Genomic DNA, 18,925 nt, shown 5'->3' with positions numbered 1-18,925 from the left:
TACCAGCCACAACAACACCGACCCGAGATGCCAAAATATTGTTCGGTCTCAGACTGTAAGAATGACTCCGGCAGCGACAGGAAAAGCTTCTACAAGTAAGCGGGCCATGTTAAACAGTCTCATAGCTAACGTTAGCTAACCTCGCTGCACAGATAGTGCTCGTTGAAGCGTCATCTAACTTTAAGCAATGTGTTCCTGTGCAATGAGTCACTCTTCCGCGACGTCGATTTTCACAACGTTTTAGCTGACTGAAATTAATCACTGTAGTCGTGAAATAACACCTTGTTTTTCGCCGTGTTTTGATAACCTGCTAAGTTTGTGTCTTCTTGTTTTCACCTTTGCGACAGTCACGAGTCCTGATTGAATCATGATTTGTCTGGTGACTGAGTTTTATTGACAGGCAAATTCACCTTAAGCTCTCGTTTACGTGTTCATTTTGGAAACTTTAGTTAAGTTTAGTTTTGTGGGTTTGATGGTGTATCGAGTGGTGATGTCATCTCAGATGATGGGGACAAGATGACAGCGCTCGTGATGATGTTACTGAGAATTATATCCTTAATACTTGCAACTGGAAGCTCTACATCTAAATTAAAAGTAGTGCTCTCTGTGAATGTGAGAATAGAAACCTGTCTACAGTATGAAGTAATGCAATAGCCAAGCTTTGCAGTAACTGCTACCATTGTGACTGTGATGTATTTGACAGTATCATTTAAAAAGGTCTTTCTAATCCGTCTACCTCACACAAAATATTAGAAACAAACGACCAGAGTTGAGTTGCATTACGCTATACAGAAACCAAAATGTGATGAGTCCACAGAGTCGGTCAGTTCGGATTTCCAGCTTAGGGAGGCAGTTTGTTTTATGTTTAAAGATGTTGACTTTTCTGTCCAATCATTGGTTAGGGTGCATTTTTCCTGTGTCTTATTTTTGATTTTAACCAACATTTGACAATATTTCACTTGTAGAAGAAGCCCAAGTGTGACTAGTGTATTCTAGGTTCCCTCTGCAGGACCCGGTCCGGCTGCAGCAGTGGCTGAGGAACATGGGGCGTGAGAACTGGACTCCCTCTCGACACCAATATATTTGCCACGAACATTTTGCACCTTCGTGCTTCAAGGTGCGATGGGGGATCCGTTACCTTGAGAGCGATGCTGTGCCCACAGTCTTCCAGGAGGCCGAGGTAAAAAAAAAAAGAAAAGAAAGAAAGCTACCAGTTTTATTCTGTAGTTTATATATATATATATATATATATGTGTGTGAATTTTCCATTCAGCTAATTGTGCAGCTCTTAAACCAGAGCAGACAGCAAATTGCATTGGCAGTAGATTTCAGCTATAAGTCCTCGTAGCAGGAATTGTGAGGCGATCGTAAAGTGTATTTACAAAGACTTAATGTGATCCTGGTGAGTCACTACGCAGAGGTGCTCCTTGATAGTTTTCTGTATTTCTCGTATTGCAAAACGCTTCAATCATCTTATGCCTAATTGTGAGAAGACTGCTGTGGTATGTAAGTAATCTAATACAGTAAATCGTTGAAAATATTTAAAACTTAAACAGATCTGCACATGTATTGACTGAATTGATTATTTTCAATATACAAAGACTTACCATGCTGAGATTTCTGAAGTCAGTAGGAAAGTGTTTGTAACAGTTCAGTTGCTCTAAGTTAAACATTACACCAACAACGTTGTCATGTTGCTTTTGATAAACATACGCTCCTGCTTCTTTATAGAAACGGAAAGCCACGGATCACAGTGAGAAGAAGCCAAAACGGCTTCGAACTAACAGTAATCAAAGCATAACGGTGTCAGATGGCAGGACGGTGGCCGCTGACTCTGCAGACATGGAAACTACGCTGCACACTGTGCACCTGTATGAGATCACTGTCGACCCCTCACAGCAGGGAGAAACCAGCCTGATGGAGTCGAGTGATGTTGTAGAATCTGACTGTTTCACAGACCTGAACCCGCTGGCGTCAGTGGACAGATTCGAAATGGGGGCAAACTTCCCTTTAACTTTATTCCAGACAGTAGATGGTGTGAGTAACAGTGGAGAGAACACAGAGGTGGTGGTGATGTCTGAATGCCCTGCAGGTGAAGGGCAAGATGAGCTTGTGAATGGAATCACGGCTGCCATTTTAACTCAGGGCCACGGGCTGGTCATAAATGACTCCACACTTGGCTGCACAGATGAGGCTGTGGCCTCTCTCGGTGTTGAAGATTTGAGTTGTACCACAGAGGAGTTCTCGGACATCCACGAAGGCCATGAAACTCAAGTCATCGCCTACTTCGAGACGATACCAAGCGTTTTCCCCAGTGAAACCTCTACTCAGTTCACCTTCTCCCCGGATACAGTGCTGTCGTCCGCTCTGAGCTCCAAGCCCATCTCATCTACTCTGCCTATAGTGTCCAAACACATGTCACCTTCCCCCGCGTCCCTGGTCCTCACTGTGGAAAGGCTGGATACAGAGGAGGGAGACGGAGACGACGGCCAGTCAGAGGAGGACGGCATAGAACAGCAGGATCACCAGCTGCAGGAGCACTGGTGAGACTAGACTCACACTTCAGTAGTCATGCTTTTCTTTTCTATATTCTTGTCTGTACAGCTTTTGCAATTTCTTTACATTTTTTTTTTTTTTTACATCAATAGTTACCATAAGAACAGTTTGAGTAAGGAGCAGCTGGAGGCGATTGTGGCCGAGCTGCAGAAGAAGGTGAAAGTGCTGCAGCAGCGACACCGCCGACACCTGGAGAAACTTCTGGGACTGGAGAACACGGTCAGCCAGCTGAGACAAAGCAACCTGCTGAATGAAGAGCGACTACAGCTGCTTGAGAGGGTGAAGAGCTTTAAGTGTTTACACGAAATAAAACGTATAATCGCTATTCTCAAGTTCTGTTAGCTGTAGGTGTATGTTAATATTTAATTGGGAGATATTTAAGCCTCCATTAAGCTTATTATGCAACTTATAAAAACATTCCACTCAGCTAGAGATGATCAGCAGTAAAGGTTGAATATTTGTGCAATTAATGATTCTGTGTTGTAAAATGTTGTAAAAAAATAAATGAATAAATAAAATAAAGTCCTTATATTTTGTTGGTGAAAGTGCCACAGTGCATTCACTTTTTGATGTCTCCTCCCTCTCAGGCTTACATACAGTCCAGTGCAGCAGTGTCAGATGCTGGTGAGACTGTGACCATCATCTATGAAGAGGATGATGCTGCGTACTTTTATACTCCACTAAACACCGCAGATGAAAAGTTGTGATGCCCGACTGACTGCGGACTTGCTATCTGTGTGTCTGTCTGCTGCCCACTGGGCCAAAAAGTGACGTGGCTAATGCTGTTGAAAACAAAATGCTACCTAATTATGTTTTTTTTGGTTTGTTAAGTTTAGTTTTGTTTTCCTTTTAACAAAATTAGATCTTCTGTGAGCTTTGCACAAATATGGATGAGTAATATGGGACAATGTTGAATGTGTTTTTTAAGGTTTACACCCTCTACCCCTCCCTTTTCTTCACTTTTTGTTTGACTTAAAAGTATTTTTGTTGATAATGTTCATATCAAACTATGAATTAAATACCTTCCATTTGGGTTTGTGCGTCATTTCTATTGTTGCTGTACATTTCAGCTATAAAAAATGATACAACCAATAAAGTATAGGTCAAATAGAGAGTTTGATTTAATCATCACTGACAGTTTTTACCTTTTCTTCAGTAGCAGGAACAAAGGAAATAAATCCACGCAAAAGTTGTTAGTAGTCACACCCTGTTTAGTGACAGTAAATACATCACCAGGTGCAAGTTTGAATTTTGAATTTTCAGCAGTAGCTTTCACAACACTTCTCCTCATTTCCTCCTCTTCCTCCATCCTGTCTATGAGCAGAGATATAGCAGAAGGTCTTCAGCTGGTCCTGGTGGTGGGTGTAGGGGTGAGGAGGAGCAGAGGGGTGGGGCGGGATGAAGAGGCGGCTGTCCTCTTGGTTATGGGCATGCTGCAGACAGGGAGGTGGCGCTGGCTTGATGGTGGCATGCTGGCACCAATCTGCACAACAATTTATACATAACGTTATTTCATTTTTTGTCCAAGAAAACTTAACCGTAAAAAACATGAGTAACGATTTTCATTGGCTTAACTCAACTGTATTAACTTATTTAAACAACCTTAAACAGCATAATCCAAAGACTTTGATTACTTTTTGATATTTCTCTACATGAAACTTTATAAAATAAACATTTCGTATAAATTTACAGCATGTACTTATTTGACAGGCCGCAGCTGCTCCCACTTGTGGCGTGTTGCTGCCAGTGTTTCTCAGGTCGTCCAGGTCCGTCATCCCCAGCTTCCACCTGTGCCATTTCTTCTTTATCTCAGCCTGCACCTGCAAGCAAAGGAAGAGTTACAGTGAGAGATCACAACAGGGATTATATATCAACAGGGGAGAAATGAGAAATGAAAGAAATGTAGGAAGAGGCAAGACATTATTAGAAATTACAATATCGTATTCCCTTACTTATTACGGATGGCCAGTAACATACAACGTGTGAATGAAGAGACAATCCCATATACAAAAAGTCAAAATTCATGCAACAGTCAATGAGTCCATCAGAAGACATTTCAAGGCAAAAAGTCCTTTGGCAAGACGCTATTCTTTACTAAAGAGCAAATATGTACGAGAAGAGCATCAAGATAGCATTAAATGAAGAGAGTGGATACAAACTCAGAAAATACCCTCCTATTGTTCAGTTGTGTCACTTATTTGTCCTCTCAAATCTTAAAAGACATTTTTCAACCTTGATCTTGTTCATCTGTTTCTCCACATGATCTCAGTTAAATGATCAAGAATGATCTCTTCTTGAAGGGTGTAGTTTCACGCTGTAATAAAATATATTATTTCGTATTAGGAATTAAACACCTAACTGGCATGTCACATTTGTTCCTTCCTCATACATTACACACAGATGTTTCATGTCTAATACCGTTGATGTAATTTCTAATGGCTACACTTGGTTGCTTTCATGTAGAAAATCTTCTTATTGCCCATATAGCATTGGGAGAATCATCGTCCACACACACACACGCAGTTGTGTTTTCATCACTTCAGTGGACATTACATTGACTTGCATTCATTTCCTGGAGACATTCCCTAACCCTAACCATAACCACTACTTACCCTAACCCTAACCTGAGTCTTCACCCTAAAATCTAATGATGTAGTAAGTAATGGGGACTACCGATTTGTCCCCAGAAGGAAGGTGAGTCCCCACACTGTGATTCATGTCCCCACAACATGAGTAATACACACCACTTACCTCCTTGTTGATGAAACAGTAGAGGATGGCTACAAGTAAACCCTGTGAAGAGGGGAAATTACTTTTAATGTTGAACCAAAGATCATGAAATATGTTTTGCGATGCTGCTTTTATCCAGAAAAAGTCTTCTGAGTGCGGATATTTTTTAGCCTGGGTAGATTTACAACTGTACCTGGAAAGAGTTGAGGAAGAGTTGGAAAAAGAGGTTGACGTTGTGGAGGACGCCGTCTGTGTGCTCCTCAGTCAACACTGCAAAGACAACTTCATGGATCCCCAGCAGAGGGATCAGGGTCAGGGTGGATTTGGCCAGTCTGGAGAGAAAAACACAAAACAGAGGTCGTTTAGCAGGGTAGATGCTTTGCTTTGTATGCTGAACACCTGCTTTCCAGTTAAAGAGCGGCCTCCCTACACAAACCCAGCTGCCCACAAGCTCTGACCAGGGATAAACTATAAAAGGACTTTATCGTCCTCCAGCAGAGCATTGTGGGAGATAAGAAAGTATCTCTGCTTGATGGAAATTATTCTTATGAATCAGTCCATTTGTGCTAGATAGCCATCAGCTTGTGTGTGTGTGTGTGTGTGTGTGTGATGCTGGTCGAGGTTATGTATAAGAGGCCTCTCGTGCTTCTCCTCTCGTCGGAGTTTCTAAAAGCCTTTAGGTCTCCTGGGCTTTAGGGTTAGGGCCACTGTCAAAGACATTGAGGTGCTGTGTGTGTGTGTGTGTGTTGTGTGTGTTGTGTGTGTTTTACATATTCGCCTCTAATTGAAAAAGATTCTAAGTAAGATTAGAAATTAGAAGTTAGACCTTTTCAGATCCACAGCGGCTCCTTGCTCCAGCGGCTTAGTCGAACAGTCTCAGCATTAACATTGATGATAGGATACCATATGAAAGAATGTGATATCACGTGCCTCTCATATGAATTCAAATATAAAATAAATACTGTTCAGTCAGAGTTGATTTGTGAACATAATAAGGAGGTAAAACAGGGTTAGGCTGCTATATTGGTCTGATATTGCCATATTTTAAAAAACTGCCTGTAATTAAATGTAGTTTCTTTGTACATTTTATTATTCATTTAATTCTTATTGTTTTGTTGTAACATATTTTTTGTGTGTTGTGTGATGGTTGTTGGCTTTATAGTTTTAACTTTATAGTTAGTTAGAAATATTTATGAATGAATGTACTGCATGTCTGCTGTTGCATTTATAATGGTGGAGGCTCCGGTCAAAGATTAGAAGAGAAGATGATGAGAGGATGTCAAAGTGCGGACATTTTTCCCTCAGTTGAGTTTTCGGGGAAGGTGAATACAACAGCCTAGCTTATCTTACCTGAATTTGTAGTCGGTGTATCTCATCTGATGGGCTTTCAGTTTGGATACAAGAATATGGAGGATGCGGATAAAGATCAAGAAGTTCACCTGAAGAGATAAAAAAACAGGGGCTTTCATACTCTCAATGATCGTGTTATAAATGAGATGATATGACAGTTCAGGACACGGATTCAACGGCCTATGAACCATCCTTGAATGAAAGTCTGGTTCACCCAGTCATCACTCTGTAACAACAGTCCAGGATGGAGGCTACTACGAGTCACCCATGAATTTTAATCACTGACTGACTTCTGAAATGTCCTACCTGTGTGTGTGTGTGTGTGTGTGTGTGTGTGTGTGTGTGTGAGAGTGTGTGTACATTACCAGAATGGCAAGCAGGATAGGAGTACGGATTATCCACCAGTGCGCCATGTTCTCATTCATCTCCCAACACCTACAAGCACAAACACACACAAAAAAAGTAAGCAATTACACACAACAAGGTATCGTGAAAACTAAAATATTGCATGAGGTGGTGAAGAATGCAAAGACATAAGTGAAGTGGTTTTCTGCTGTCGTGTAAAATCGAATTCGCGTCAGTGGAACAGGTGCGATGAGAATAAGATCAAGAGAGAAAAAATATGAACTCCTTCACACGGTCAGCACAAAATTTACTGAGGCGGCAAAAATCAAAATGACTCACCTTGTGTTTTCAAACAGGTAACGTACAATAATCCAAGGAACCACAAAGAACACTGGGGTGCCTGACACAAAGACATATGTAAGTATAAAAACTTCACAAGACAACACAACCATTCATTTTTACACGTCCATCTCTGCTGTGTTAGGGTTAGGGTGTGTGTGTGTGTGTGTGTGTGTGTGTGTGTACCCCAGCCGATGAGTAGGTATCCACAGAAGTAGTTGTTTTCAGAGAACACCGTAAGCACCAGCAGGTTGTGTAAATATAGGCCTTCCACCAACAGCCAGTAGTAGTTGGCTCCCACACAGTACTGCATCAGCACCTGAGCCACGCGGCAGCCAGACACTGCCTAATGTGTGTGTGTGTGTGTGTGTGTGTGTAGGAAGAGAAAATCAAGTCAAGATGCAAGACAGGACATTCAACTCTGATGATTTAAATGACATGATATTTCAACGTTTTAACATGTCTGCCTGTTGTTGTCGTATTTCTTTTTTAAGTTTTTTTACCAGGTCAAAACACAGGATGTGAATGGTCTTGCTTTTAAATTTGGAGTCCTGTCTTTAGGGAGTCAAGTCTCAGTAAATCCCAAGTAAGTCCCACGGCAGTCAAACCCTGTCTGACTCGAGTCCACAGTTTTGGCATCAACTATGACTTCAGTTTCTAACTGAATCAGTGACAATGACAAACTTGTACAGTGTTAATAATCACTTAGTATTATAGGACTACCAGTTGACTTTTAAGGATGAAGGCATGAATGTTTGAAAACAGTCATTTGATGCAATTAAGGGATGGAACAGGTTGGAAAATACATTCAGCTATGTTTTCTGTGAGGTGATACAAATGCAGACATCCCTGAAATAGTCAGTTTCCTACTCTCCGTCTCTTTCTTTCTCCATCTCTCAGTTTTTTCTGCGTCTGTGTGTCCCAACCTGGTCACTGAGTATTTCCACAATGTCCATGCTGTCTTTGAACTCAGGAGTGTCTCTGCTCAGCAGAGAATCTCTGGTCAGGATGGAGACCGCTCGCAGAATGAACGATGCAAACAAGTTGATGTGGATGTAGTTTCTGGTGCAGTGCAGCTTCCTGCAGGCATCACATGTACCACAGTGATGTTAAACACATCAGAACAATGTTTAACATTCAGTCAGACTGCTAAACACGTGAAGAGCCTGACCTCGAAAAGAAAAACACATTAAACATTTGCTGAGTTTAAGGGTTAATCTGACATCTGTTCATTTTCATTCATGCACTTTCATGGTTACCACTTGTTGCTGTGATGTTTTTGCACTACATCATTTCACTTTACTCAACAAAACCCGCTGGTACAGCATCGGAGGCCTGACCAAGGCTGAGGCAAAAACAGCAGAATTAACACTGGAAGTCTTTCTCTAATTCTATTTTCTTTCTCTTTATATTAGTGAAAATGTCTCATATCTCATGTTGAATCTTTCAATAGTAACTGCATGATGAGATGTTTAAAGACTGTATACAAATATACTGGTTATGGAAATGGTAGGCTTACAATAATATTTAACTTTATGAAGAAAGTTACATAATGCCTTAGAGTAAGTAAAGAGAGTACAAAAATAGGCTAAAATAATGAGATAACAAGACAGGAAACAGACCGTAGAGGTGTAGTCCTACCTGAAGAATAGCAGAATAATCAGAGCCAGAGAGAGACTGGCCAGACTCACACAGTAACCCACTGTGTACATGACTCTGAAGTAGGCTAAGATCATCATCTGTTTCTCCTATACAAAATGCAACCAAAATAAAGAGTGGATTAATACTGTGGACAAATGTGTGTGTGTGTGTGTGTGTGTGTGTGTGTGTGTGTGTGTGTACGTACCTCAGCTTCCTGTTGGCTTTTGTCAATGTCGCACTGAGAGTGGTCGCTCCAGGTGGGGCTGGAGTTGTCGGTTTTCCACTGACCATCAGGACCACACTCCCGCAACACAAAGCCATTACGCACTACACAAAAACACAGCAGAGGCTGACACACACACCTTTGATCACAGACAATAGTATACACATAAAGTGAGAGTAACATGTGTGTGTGTGTGTGTGTGCATTCCTACCTTGGTTGTACCAGGGCAGGTACCAGGGGCAGGGCACCTTAACTGTAGAGTTTGGTTTTCCATCTGACCAGCAGGCGTACATGTCAAACATATGACCACAAAACACACCTGAGGAGAGGAGAGGGAACAGCGTCTGTATACATTTAATACACATTAGAGACAACAATATGTGTGTGTAATCACAGTTTTCATTAATGTGTATTATAAAGCGTGGGTGTGGGTGGGGGTGGCTGAACACTTTTGTTTTCATTTATTTATAAAAATGTGCATTTTACCTTTGGGTCTGGGCTCTGTATTGATCCTGAGCAGGCATTCATTCTTGTAGCGGGTCCATTCCTCCACCGTATCCTTTACAGTTCTCCCCGACACACACTACACACACACACACACAGACATAATTCAATACAACTCCCTGTAATACATCTTTTTTTTTTATCAGAGAAGTATTTCCTCAAGTCTTGTGTAACAACTCAAAAATCTGCCAGAAGAAGTTTGACTCAAGCTGAGACCCAGCAAAACGGGCCTGGGGAAAAAAGACTGAAGAGGGGGAAGAGAGACATGGTGAAGGCGGGCCATGGAAGTGTTGTATTGGACTACATTATCCTGAAAGGCATTTCTAACATTTGGTCCATCCCCATTGACATAAATAAGGGTGGCTAGATGTACCTAGTTAACTGGTATCTCAGTGCATGTTGCACAAGTGTAAATCCACACAGAACAGTTTATTTCTAAGCTAATAATGTTTACATTTGGGAATTTATCTTAATAAGCTAAATAAGCTGCTAGACTAACTACTGCCAGACAGTTTCCCTCAAACTTGGGCAGAAAAGGTGGCAGATAATATATTAACACTCTCCTCCAATATTATGCACATTAAGACATGCTCATTTGCTCATCATAAGCTGTTGTGTCATCAATAAAATGCCCCTCTAGACCAATACCAGAGTCCTGTAGAGGAGGAAGAGGATGAGGAATGTGTTAGAGGCCTTCATCACTCAGCAGTGTGCCTGGTTGGCTGCAGGGAGGTCATCTCAGAGCTTTAGAGGACACTACAGGGTAAATGAGAGGTCGTCAGAGGTCACCTAGAGGAAAAGGTGGGATGAGATCATGAAACAGTCCCTTTACACTCTGCGACACACTGCCTGGAAATACAGAGAACAGCAGTTTGCTCCCAGTATTTTTAAAAATCAATCCCTTAACAGTACAGTTTTATCCAGAAATGTGGTGTGTGAAAGCAGTGCACAAGGAATACTTAAAACTACATCTGATAATTCCATCTTCCCACTTAACATAAGCTGCTAGATTGAAATCGGGACTATGTGGCCTTAGGGTAAATAAGAATCCTTCAGGAAAGACAACAATGAATCAACACATTTGTTTAAATTCATTGCAAAATCATCAGTCTTAACAAGTCATCTTGGCAATATAGTCCATATATATATAGTTTATTTTCTTGTGATGATGAAATGATAATTACTTTAACTCTACATAACTATCGTCTTCTGATTGTTAGATAGAAGTGCTTCAGATTGTAATATGAAAATCAGGAATAAGGCAATCTCTGACAAAAACTGACCTAATGAGATGAGGCTCATTATTCAACTATGTCATTAATAAAAGACAGAATAAAACAATTCAACTGTGGGAGGAGAACAAAGGACATACCTGGGTAAATTAATTGGATGTCAATCTGTATCTCAGTCTGTAGATGTTTGCTGAGACTCGTGAATGTGTTTTATACTTTATGGTTGCAGCTGATGACATCACTGCACTGAAGAGACTTTGGAGCATCCTCTCTGTGAAACTTGTGCGTCTGATTAGTGGGTGCACTTTCCACAGTACAGTGCACAGTAATCTTGTCTCTAATCCTCATGTCAATACTGGTGGGTAGCTAATGTGACTGACCAGGAAGTTTGTGGGCTGGCATGTGACAAGCAACGCCTGCTGTGGCGTGAGGAGGGAGAGGAACACTGGAACATTTAAGAGCACGAAGAAGATCAGATATTAAAAAAGACTGCATTACTGAAAAAAAGGGCATTCATTAGACAAAAGATTGTGAGATGTAAGATATGAACAGATCAATGATGGCTTCATCTTCAGCCGTGAGTCATTGAGTCATGTGAAAAGTATTGGTGTCAACTTTCCAAAACCTGCCCTGGTGACACACAGTGAGAGGTGCTTATTTTGTTAGACATTTCACTTAGTATGTCCTGTTATGGAAATATTCTCATTCCAGTGTGCTGACAGACACATATAACAAGCACAGAGACAAAATAGTTTTATTATGCTAAAGAGAGCCACTTATTTGTGAAGTGATAAGCCTCAATTTAGGTCTGCTTTGCTGTGTCTGCGTCTGGTCCTCAGGGTAACCTAAAACTACAGCCATATCACAAACATCTGGCACATTCAAGAATCCAGTTTTCTCCTCGCTCAGCCTCACAGATTATTAATTCTCCCGTCAGTAAAAACTGTTTGTTTTTGGATGCTCATCATAGTTGGTACAGCTCTGCCTGGAATTGTGCCTCTGCCTCTACAGCTTGTATTTAACATTTGGCTTTTGAAAAGCTACATTATCTCATGTCACTTTTTAAATTGTTACACAAATACATCAGTGTCCAGTGTATTAGGCGGGCTTAAAACTAAAGCAGCCTACGACGGACCAGCAATAAATCCTGCCTTCATGAAGGTTATAGTGTTCAGGTTTTGTTGAAAAACTTCAGAAGTTGATTCAACTTTATAGTAGTGGAGGCGGTAGTTTGTGGTACTGTTGAATTGTATTGTGTTATACTGAGAGGTGTTTCTAATATTTAGTCTACCCTCCTTGTTATAAATGGGGCGATCAGTTTCTTTGTTTGTTTAGTTGTGGGTGAATTAGTTTAGTTGTTTAAGGGGAGGCATTTTGGGTCTGACGACCCACAACATGGCTGCCCCAGATCTTCACTCTGCTGCTGCCTGAACCTCCAGACATTTATCATTTTTGTTTTGACTTGTTTGACTCATAAAAATAAGTTACTGCTGCAATACTGCTCTCAAATTCTGAATATTTTGGTTCATGTCATGTCTAACAGATGTTAGATGTAGACATTGACAATAAAGTCGTCTCAGGTCAGGAAGTAACACATTTTGGACTCACCAATGTTTGATACGTCTCTCATGATTTCCATATACAACAAAAAGTTACTGCTTGCTTATATTTGGTTTGTCAAAGGGTATGGGATAGTGCAGCCATGATATCAAGGGAAAACATTACTCCACTGTATGATAGATGCAAAGCTTACCTCTGCATTTCAGCAGTGTTTCCACATGTTCAAAAATGTGAATTTAGAGAAAAATCTCAATGTAAAGTTTGATTTTCTAAAATGTTTTTTATCAAACTGAAACTGTAGACCAAGAATTTATACAGCAAGAGAAGACCTTATTTCTGAAGAGATATACATCTCCCTTTAATCAAAATAAATGCAGCCATTTGTATTTTCCAAAATTGTAGTACTCAATACAGTTTCACACAGCCTAGTTCCTTTTTTTTTTTTAGGAATGCATCACATTTCATCTAGTGTGAAATTTACTGAAAAGTGCACATTAACAATCGCACAATTTGTGAGAGAGTGGGACATTTCTCCTCTGTCTTTTGATTGAGACTTAAAAGGCTCACACAGCTTGGTGTAAGGCTAAATTACATTTGGAGTGGGGTGGGTCAGTGTCAATCAAGAACAAGGGACATGCACAGGGGTAGGTTTAAGTTTTTGCCCTACGCTCACATCACAGTTGTACATGGGCTTATCAAAAAGGCACTTGGGCTGACCAGAGAGGTACTAAGACCACTCAAATACCCCTCTGATGTAACAATAGGACAGATATGAAGTATGAAAGTGCTCCATTCATGTATATATATTCCCATCTAGGTTTGATGTCATGTAATGGTGTAGATGTTGTTTCAGATACTATACACACTATAGTGAAATAATATTATGCAGTACTACTCCACAAGACCAGTAAACTGTGTAAAATGATTGTGTTTTAACTGCTTTAATATAATACTGAGTATTATAATACTGATGATAGTGTCAGTCTTGAAAAACCAGCATCACTTCGCTGCTGCAAACGTCCATGTCATGTAATAATGTGTCCTACTGTACAGTATGTGTTCTTGACAGCTTTGAGCTTCAGTTCAGACACACAACAGTACAACTATATGATATTACATTTTAAACATTCACTTTAACAGCTAGCTCCTACTGTGTAAAGTGATTCTCCACCAAACTGGAGACTATAACCACAGACATTTGTGTATTAAAGATTTCCAAATCCACACAGCTTTAAAGAAAAAAAAAGATTTTAAGCTGGAGCTTAAAAACGGATTCTTCAAGTCAATAATATGTCTAATATGACCTAGCAAAAGATGTTTAAGTTGTACAAAGAGAAGTACACAGTAATGACTGTATTATCCGAGATTCAATACCTCTGAATTTAATGAATGCTGACATGCCTTTAGCCAGCTGCACAGTATATTATTACCATGAGAAAACCTTCATTATCCATGCTCAGTGTTAACTCATAAGAGAGACATGGAGGGAGAGAGAGAGAGAGACAGATCCTAAAATGAATACAGTATATTATATTTCATAATATATGAGGAGGAGCAGCAGCAGGCAGTGACTGGATTTGCTCTGTGCTTCATCCATGACTGTGTCACTGAAGTGGTTTGCAGTTTCAACTAAATGACAAAAACACTGAACATTGATTAAAAATCATGCAAACAACTGTCTTCCCCATACTGTGAATGTTTCTTTTTGTTGGTCTTTTTCTTTCTGTCTTCTAAATTAAACAGACTCACACAGTGACAAATTACACTGCACCCAAGTCTTTCTAAATCCCTCCATCTCATCTGTCTATACTGACTCTTGGAGATAATAAGCCCTTGTTCACTGTTTCTCCTTAAATGAGACAACTCCCTTACATTAGCCCTCAATGCAAAACAAAGAAGCAGAAATGTGTGCGACATAAGGAGAAAGGAAAGAAACAGAAACCTATTGGTAACTGCACAAGCTAAACACATTTTCAGTGATTTGATGATGACCATTAACTTGACTGGCAGAGGACAGTGTGGGCTGCATGACATTTTACAAACCAGTGAACATAGACTAGATGGCACAGCCGGATTGTGATGGCAAGGAGAAATCATTTATGTGGCATTTCCATGGACGAAATATTTGTTCTGTATGTCAAATATCGATCATGCAGCAATAGCCACCACAGTTTAAGAGAAAGGCACCAGCTACAGAAACGTAGCCAACATAAAATCAATCATCACAGGGGAGCTCCCAGCGTTTGACTGAAAGGCTATGTCTTTGTCACAAACTACAAAATGATCTTTCCTAAGAAGTCAGGGAGAATCACATTCCCGCCCCCAATGTACCAAATTTCCTAAAGCTTTCTCTCCACCCCACTGTCTGCATGGAAATTGAGGTTTTGTGCCATATCACATACAGTAGATCATTATGTTGCATAACAAGCCTCATGGATAAAGTCTTTCTCCATTATAAGTTTTCATCAGAAAGGCAGGGTTAATCTAGAAATACTCAAGCGCTCTATATAACAGCGGATCTTATTAGATTAGCTAGAAGGAACAGGATCTAAACAAAGTAAACAAATGCATGTTCTGTCCGGCTTTGTTGTTTCTGCTTTTCTGTTGAATCTTAGAAATCATTTTTTTTGTTTTTATCATGTTGCTGATACTTTCATTTAAGGGACATGTATGCAGAGAACTTGCAGGCACACACACACACACACACACACACAAATACCACTGAAAAGCAGAAGTATTTTCAGACCTGAGTCTGTTTAGCGTCTTGTCGCCCTGTTATCCTGCACACTGTCAGCTGTGGCACAATATATAGACATACACACACGTACATGTACACTAGCCAATTAGCTTGGGTAATGCTGCAGCTAACAGGTCTCAGTTTATGTAACAATGCTAGCAGGCTGTGTGTGTGTGTGTGTGTGTGTGTGTGTGTTGTAACCAGCTTTCCCACCTGAGCCATGCCTACATTTCACCACACCGCGGGGCTGCATGTAATACTTCACACCACTAGTGTAACTCAGTAATTAGCACCCACTTTATACTGATGCTGTGACAGGCCTGTTCAGTAATGACTGTGGAAATGTAATGAAGTACACGCCTACCACAGGTTTCCCTCGGGTGAAATTGTATTGACGATCTAAAAAAAAAGTCATTTCAGGTGCTATCAGCTCTCAGATGCCACAGTGATGTCTTAAAACACCTTCACTTTGATGATTATCATGGTAATTCTGCATCATAATACATGATTTTGATCTTGTTCACTTGTCTCATCTTGTCTCACTTGCAACCCTACTTTCTATAAGCTGGGGACATTCCTATATGCTCCTCTATGTGACCACCTGCACCTTTGTCTTTCTGCTTCTGTCACTTCCATTCACTCTGCCAGACAGTTGCCATGCTAACATAATCCCCACCGACCACCGGCCATATTATCACGCTATAATAAACAATTAACAATGAATTATTCCCAATTAGTATTTGGAAAAAACAGACGCATACCAAACACTGGCTGTGCAGTGGTCACAAAATGCTGATCAAAACACGAGGCAAAGGCTGCATGATGAGAACGTAACGGAGAAGAAGAAATGTGGACCTCACCTTTGGAAATGTCATGTTTTCACTGTCAAAGTTTGCAACCCAACCCAGCTGTGCACGAGGAGAGCAGTCCGCTTCCAGAAATGATGCGATCTTTGAAGTCTCTCTCTCTCTCTCTCTCTCTCTCTCTCTCTCTCTCTCTCTCTCTCTCTCTCTGTGGCTGTGAATGGCTGAGCAAGAAACCTTAATTGTTCCACTGTGTTCTTCTACCACTAATAATGATGATCATAGTAATAAAATCAGTGTTGACCACTTTTAGCTATTTGCACTGCTTAGGAATGACAGCGCAGAGATATAGATATGGGCCCATTATAAAATTGGAATTGATGTTTGCAGCAGTTAGTAAATGTGGTCAGTCCATTTATAGAAAATGATTTATTTGGTACTATGACATGTGAATGTGTGTGTCTCTGCACTAAAGTTGGTGTAGATGTAACTGCATTAATTAGTCACTCATCACTGTGACTGACTGTTCATAAAGGCACTAGATTTCTAACGAGCTTTACCTATAAAAAGACGCCAGGTCAGGGGTCTTCAAGAGAGTGAAAAGTGAAAACCATTTCTTAAATTAGGGCTAGAGACCATAGCGTGCTATTCTGTGCAACGTTTTCTTGACAGAAAGAAAACCACATTGTGTGCCATTAACATTTGTTCATGTTACAATGTTTGACAGTTTACTGTATAGAATAACAGGACTGGGTCTCACAAAAGGCCATGTTTACAGATCACACAGACTCCCCCTATACACCCACCCAAGCTGCATGGTTGCTTGCACATACTCACACAGTTTAATGTTTAATGATGTTACCAACAGAGAAGGACTAATAACCTTTCTTACAATGGTGCGGGTGATTCAATTCTAAAAGGAGATAATGGCAAACCATGACACAATAATAAGGGGATGCATAATAATAATAATTATAACAAACACCTCTCAAAACACAGTTACAAAGTGCTTTACAATAAAAACAGAGCACATCAAAAACACAAAGAGAAAGAAACAAACTATAGCCATAAAAACTGAACCATTATAAAACACAAAGACAGTAAAATGAACTAAAATGCTGTGTTGGTCGTACAATATAAATAAAATCACCAAAAGGCAAGTGTGTTTTTAAGAGTTTTAAAAGACGAGACAGATTTCCACTGGCAGGTCACTCCGAAGTCTGGGAGCCCTGACTGGAACAAGGAGCGATGCATCTGCGGATCTCAGGGGGCGGGAAGGGACATAAGGCAATAAAAGATCTGATAAATAACGAGGCCTCTCAAGGCTTTGTAAGTAGTCAGTAATATCTTAAAATCAATTCTAAAAGCAACTGATAGGCAGCATAAGGAAGCCAGGATCTGTGAAATGTGTCAAAATCCTGGCAGCAGAGATTTAGATGAGCTGGAGGCAGGAGAGAGATTTTTTTACTGATGCCAGAGAGCAAGGAGTTGCAGTAGTCTAATCGACGAGTTATAAAGGCGTGTGTGACAGTTTCCAGATTTTTGGAAGGAAATGCATGATGCAGCACAGTCAGCAGGAAGTAACAAAATCAAATACACTGCAGGATTTCAATCGAGCAATTGACAGGAAATATGAAGAGATGAAAGGTGCTGAAAGGGAATAAGAATTGACTTATGATGAATGAAACAGGGATGTAAAACTGAGCGGAGAGACATTTAAAATGAATGTGAAATGGGGGTTTGTGAAGGAAACAACCAGCTCCAGCACTTACAGGATAGGTCTCAAGGCTTCAGGGATTTCTGAGCGGAGAGAACAGCATTGGAATCGGGTCGAATGTACTGTATGTGGAGTATGCTGAAGATGACCAGCGGCCCAGTTGTTGAAGAGAAGAGGCTGAAACTGAGTCACAATGACCCTTTAACTTCACATTCAAGAACCAACTAGAAATCATTTGGTAGTCTGTGAAAGGCAGAGACAAGGACTTTGGCCAAAGCTTCATTTCTTTCCCGTTTTTGAAACATTTAAGGGATGTTTTAAATTTAAATTCACCAGCTAACCTTCTGTCTCCTCGGACTCATACTGCTAATCACGCAAATATTTTTCTCTTTATGACAAGACAACTTCATGAGCATAACATATGGGGGTTGTTACTGTTTATTCTGCTTACTGCTGCTGCCAGCTACAATCTTTCAATTTGATTACTGCACACGGAAACTGCTTCAAAAACGTCCAAAATTTAAATAAAGAAACATACATACTATTGTTTAAAATCACACAATGTTTGTATTAGGGCTCTGAATATTTTATCACTTCCGTATGACATCCTCCTCTTCCCTCCCTCACCAAACTCAACACACTTGGTGCCTTCAAATGGGTTCGTGTTTACCGTGTTTACGAGAAGAGTCCATATGAATGCCCCCCCCCCCCCCGACCATTGAAAAAACGAATTAGTGTCAAATGAGTGTTTTCTGATCTGCTGTCAATATGATTATGGTTTGGTTAGGTTTAGGCAACTAAAGGTTTGTTGAACTTGGTTAAGTTCAGGAAAAGATTGTGGTCATTCTTTAAAGAAACCACTGTTCACAGTCGGTAAGAGATATGATGCAAATCGTGGTCTTTGGTGTCAAAGTCAGACACTTTGTATATCCAACCATCCACGCTGACCCCCTCCCTGAGAGGTTTTGCAGTGCTCTAACAACTGTCATTTTCTGGTGAGGACAGTCCTGAAGTGATTGGGAGAAATATAATGACTTATTTCAAATGTTGTTTTTTAATAAATGACAAATGACAAATAATCCATGGTCTACAACAATGTTCTCCTAATGACCGGATGTGTTCATTTAAGACCAAGCTAGAGTCAAACAACAACAGAAATTTGTCAACCATGGCAAAGTGATGGTCCCA

At 40.4% G+C, this 18,925-nt stretch overlaps 2 protein-coding genes across 2 annotated transcripts; one reads left to right on the top strand and one right to left on the bottom strand.

The window, feature by feature from the left end:
* On the top strand, nt 1–3,593 carry LOC139285684 (THAP domain-containing protein 5-like). The gene is made up of 5 exons (XM_070906301.1): nt 1–95; nt 997–1,180; nt 1,732–2,543; nt 2,649–2,835; nt 3,144–3,593. The coding sequence occupies exons 1-5, from the start codon at nt 28–30 to the stop codon at nt 3,261–3,263; spliced, it is 1,371 nt and encodes a 456-aa protein (XP_070762402.1). The 5' UTR covers nt 1–27; the 3' UTR covers nt 3,264–3,593.
* Nucleotides 3,594–3,815: 222 nt separating this feature from the next.
* On the bottom strand, nt 3,816–10,387 carry LOC139285391 (gastric inhibitory polypeptide receptor-like). The gene is given in 15 exon segments (XM_070905955.1): nt 3,816–4,009; nt 4,012–4,039; nt 4,284–4,376; nt 5,308–5,349; nt 5,480–5,618; nt 6,637–6,725; nt 7,002–7,071; nt 7,321–7,381; nt 7,507–7,666; nt 8,247–8,400; nt 8,962–9,068; nt 9,167–9,288; nt 9,396–9,503; nt 9,671–9,767; nt 10,337–10,387. Coding segments are annotated over 15 exon segments (1,515 nt in total).
* Nucleotides 10,388–18,925: the final 8,538 nt, after the last annotated feature.

Source organism: Enoplosus armatus, chromosome 5, assembly GCF_043641665.1.
Source record: "Enoplosus armatus isolate fEnoArm2 chromosome 5, fEnoArm2.hap1, whole genome shotgun sequence".
Taxonomy (NCBI): Eukaryota; Metazoa; Chordata; class Actinopteri; order Centrarchiformes; family Enoplosidae; genus Enoplosus; species Enoplosus armatus.
The sequence above is the reverse complement of the archived record's forward strand: the minus strand, read 5'-3'. Positions and strand labels throughout refer to the sequence as shown.

Coding starts and splice junctions, on each gene's coding strand:
- LOC139285684 (XM_070906301.1), top strand. CDS start 28: ATGCCAAAATATTGTTCGGTCTCAGACTGTAAGAATGACTCCGGCAGC. Junction 96..996: donor GACAGGAAAAGCTTCTACAA/GTAAGCGGGCCA, acceptor AGTGTATTCTAG/GTTCCCTCTGCAGGACCCGG. Junction 2,544..2,648: donor CACCAGCTGCAGGAGCACTG/GTGAGACTAGAC, acceptor TTACATCAATAG/TTACCATAAGAACAGTTTGA.